The sequence below is a fragment of the Cariama cristata genome, unplaced genomic scaffold, assembly GCF_000690535.1.
Source record: "Cariama cristata isolate BGI_N322 unplaced genomic scaffold, ASM69053v1 scaffold37739, whole genome shotgun sequence".
NCBI lineage: Eukaryota > Metazoa > Chordata > Aves > Cariamiformes > Cariamidae > Cariama > Cariama cristata.
Genome location: NW_009638088.1, coordinates 1 through 3857, shown reverse-complemented (window position 1 = coordinate 3857; position 3857 = coordinate 1). Strand labels below are relative to the sequence as shown.

General features: G+C 41.9%; 1 protein-coding gene across 1 annotated transcript in view; it reads right to left on the bottom strand.

Annotated features, from left to right (window-relative positions):
* The window catches only part of LOC104168122 (muscle-related coiled-coil protein-like), a 5027-nt gene extending 2394 nt beyond the window's left edge, over window positions 1-2633 (bottom strand). The window contains exon 1 of the mRNA XM_009708589.1: window positions 2513-2633. Within this exon, the coding sequence (XP_009706891.1) occupies window positions 2513-2633 (121 nt within the window). The remainder of the gene's footprint in view (window positions 1-2512) is intronic.
* Between the last annotated feature and the right edge of the window lie 1224 nt (window positions 2634-3857).

Here is a 3857-nt window from a genome sequence, read left to right as displayed (position 1 = left end):
CAGCAGGAACAAAACTACAATGCTTTGCTAATAATCATCTTCATTAACATGTGCAAATTAACATTAATTATATAAAGACTTCTATATATAAACATAATCCCTTCTTTTCTGAAAATGAACTAAAACACAGCTGGATAATAATGCCTCAAAGTTTGTAAATTATAGCCCACTCCTTCAGCTGAAATGGTAGCAAAAATGTTTCCAGAATGACTATTCTGAAATTTCAGTACACACAGAAATGAATACAATATGGTGAATAGGGTCTGCTGTTCATATGAAGATTACTTTTTAAAAAGAGAGGAGGCAGAGAGACTATTTAAGTCTGCAATATTGAAGCTGTCTTCCTTTGGAAGAAGAACAAATTTTTCTGTGCTTTTTGTCAATTGTTTGCCAGATTTTCATTGTATTTAGCTTTATAGTCTAGTAGTTAAAGAAGAGAGTGCTTTCACTTTCATACACATGTTAGAATTAAGACTTCTGAACAATAACATGTAAGATGAAGGCCTTGTAGACGAGACACAGAAACTGGAGTGGCAGTTCCCAAGGAACATTTTTCATTCTGCTACAGACTCTGAGAATGATCTTTGCCAAATCTCAGATTTTCTGCTTTTCCTTGGTTTCTGCACACATCTTGCAGAATCAAATATAGCAAGGCTAAAAATTAATGTGAGTTTCTATCTCCTCTCAAGATTTCTGGATGGAAGATGTTACCAAAGTGGAAAGTATTAGTAGAACTGGCTAGCATGTTAGGGAGGTTTCATAATAAAAACACAGTGATTTAGGCTCAGTAGAAGAGGTTTCTCATCTGCTTCCTTTCTCTCTCCTGCCCCTCCCCATTTCTTCTTATCACTAGATATCAGTGGGGTAGAGAGAAGAGAGGAACTTATCGTTCCTAAAGCAGGACTGGTAAGTTTTAGCACCAGGTGGGAAATAGATGGGAGTCAAAGCATATAGCTACCAGCTCATTTATAGACTCACTAAAAGCAAAGACCAAAGACCTACTGATTTCTGTTGCACAAGAGACAGAGCCCTAAACTGGGTGACAGCTTGCTTCTTGCCCTGAAGGCAGATGGGACTGAAAATAGCAGGACTGGGCAGCCCGATCTTAGGGTTGGGAGGAAATTGAGCAATCGATGATGCTACTTGCAAGATTTTAGTTAAAAATCTACTTAAGCACTTTGCTAGGAAGGACTCGTATCTGCCACCACCACCTCATGGGAGGTAAGGGAGGATCTTTAAGCTAAATTTGTAAGTGCTGAAATAAAATGAGGACAGGAGATTGTTTCACAGTAAAAGATGATACCGAACAGTCAGGTATTTTTAACCTGATTTCTTGAGGAAAGAGGAGTGCAGCCATATGGTCTGCCTATCGGTTAATACAAAGGACATGTAGTCTGCTCGCCCTGCCTGCTGGCAAAACCCAAAGATATGCACACACCAGAACCAGAAACCAAGAAACAAATCTGTGGAAGCTGATCATTCCTTTTGCCTTTCATCACTCCTCCTAGACGGAGCACCTGGAGAGGGTGCACCCCGCAGAGGGTACTTACACTGGTCCTGGAATGCTTCTTGGCCATCATCTCCTGAAAAGCTAGTCCACCACTCAACACACTGAAAATAGACCTGGACCTTTCAAAACAAAAAAAATTTTTTCCTTCTCCTCCAGGACAAAAATCGGGAAATCAGTCATGTAAGTGGTTGATTTGGAAGTCGTCTTGTTTTTGTACAAAAAGTGTAGCACATACGCTTACATTATGCAGCTCCCACCTTCTCACACGGCCCCTCCACTAACACATAAACATTTGGGCATTTTCCACCAATTTGAGAATGGAGCTGAGCTCAGACACGAAGAAATAAGCTCTCTGCTGAGGAGCCGGCTGCGTTGTGAGTCATTCTGTCTGTCCTCCCAGCTGACGTCTGTCCTGAGCAAACACGCCATGGCCCAGGTACCTTGCTTGTAGAACTGGACCCGACTTTTTCAGCAGTTGACAGGGGTGCTGAGAAGAGGGGATGTGTGTTACGAATGGGTGTAGGAGGGGAGAGGGGAGAAAGGAGTCAGATTAGATGGTGCATTGTTGAAACTGGAAATATTTTGGAAAAATGCATGTGTGTGGAAGGAAATGAGGTATGGAAGGTGAAAGGCTTCGGGTTCTGCGGCAGCAGAGGAGGGACTGAAGGCATTGGTTGAATGATAAGGGAAAAGCCTGGAGACCTTTGCTGTTCAGCTGAGCAGGGAGAGAAATAGAGAGGCCACAAAGCTGCAAGGTTAGATGCTTAACAAACAACTTTAACAATCACAACTTAAAGGTATAGCATCGTAACAGAACAATCGTCCAATTTAGGAGTGGCTGGGGATGCCCCTGGCACAGTAAGTTTGCTAAGAAAGCATTTTAAACCTGAACTTCAGCTTTTCCTAGTTTTTGAGCATTTAACTTCTCAGATATGCGTAGCCAAAGAGGTCTGAGTTTTTAAGCGCCTGGCAGAATACAAAGTAAACACGAGTAAACCTCACCTTTGGCGAAGGCGGCCAGCATGGCATCGATCTGAACAGATGGCTCTGGGGACGGTGAATATTGAAACCCAGATGTTTCTAACACTGGGCTCCCAAGAAAGTCTGACTCCATCATTGCCATTTTCACCCTCAGCTCCCATTTCAATTAATTCACAATTAAAAAATTTTCAAAGGGACGTAGTCTGTGTCCTTCACACACTCGTTCTGCTCTGCAAACTTTTCATCGGCTGCCAAAATTCTGTCTGCTCTGCACCCACGTGTGAAGGCGCTGACCAGTTTGCGGGCACTGCTGGTGTCTCCTGATCTCGAGGAAGGACCACAGCAGCAGCATTTTTCTCCCCTAGGCTACAACAAGGCATTTATGAAGGAAGACTAGCACACCTGCTCTGTAAACTACGCAAAGCGCAAGGTGCTGACTCTTTTCAACTCACAGAAACTTTAAAAAAAGTCGGTAAATAATCTTAAATACGGCAATGCCCCTAATCAACGTGATGAGACTCTTGAGGTGGCAATGCTTAGATAATTGAAAACTGCAGGGGAAAACAGACTGTCTCAGAATGTGCCTGCTTGATAACCCTGCCTGCGCAGTCAGGCTTTTCTTATCTCTTGGCAAGGAAAGGAGAAAAATGGCAGAGCAAATTGTTTAGCAATGTCCCAGGTATTTTGCTGCAGTGGTGTCCTGACAAAGATCAGGGTGGCTCTAGTAGCACGTTTTGCTCTTACTGCTGACCTAGGGAGCAAACAAGCCAAGGGGGCTGCTGGAAGAGGAATGCCATGCCTTCAGCGAGTCAGTGAGGCTGGGCAAAGGAAAAAGGGTTATTAAAAAAAACTCTCCCTCACAAACTCATTACCTAAATCTCCCCTCTTTATCCTCATATAAACACAGATGGGATCACTAATTAATAGCAGCAGCAGTAGTATTTTTATTAAGAAAAGGTGTGTTGCTAATTTAGAGTTCACTGGATTCGCTAGACAAAGCAGTGACATAGTGTCACTGTACAACAATACCTAGGCTTTAAGTACATTAACACTTTTAATGATTGTTTCAGTAATAATTTTATTATAATGCCATTTAAAAATAAAAATAATGGAATATGAGGGCATTTTAATAGACGTGGCCAGTTCAAGAGCTTTACTCCCCTTGTGCTTTCATGTTTTTTGGCCCATGTATTCTGCGTTTGTATTTCAAAGCCCAGACTGGGCTTCTAGACTCAGCAAGGAGAAAAAAAGAGAATACATTGTCTTATGTGTAAATATGTGCTAGAAATACTATAAACCAGTTTTGCATTCTCTTTTCAAATAGCCTCAAAGTGTAATTCTAACAAGCTTTAATAAAGGCAACTGT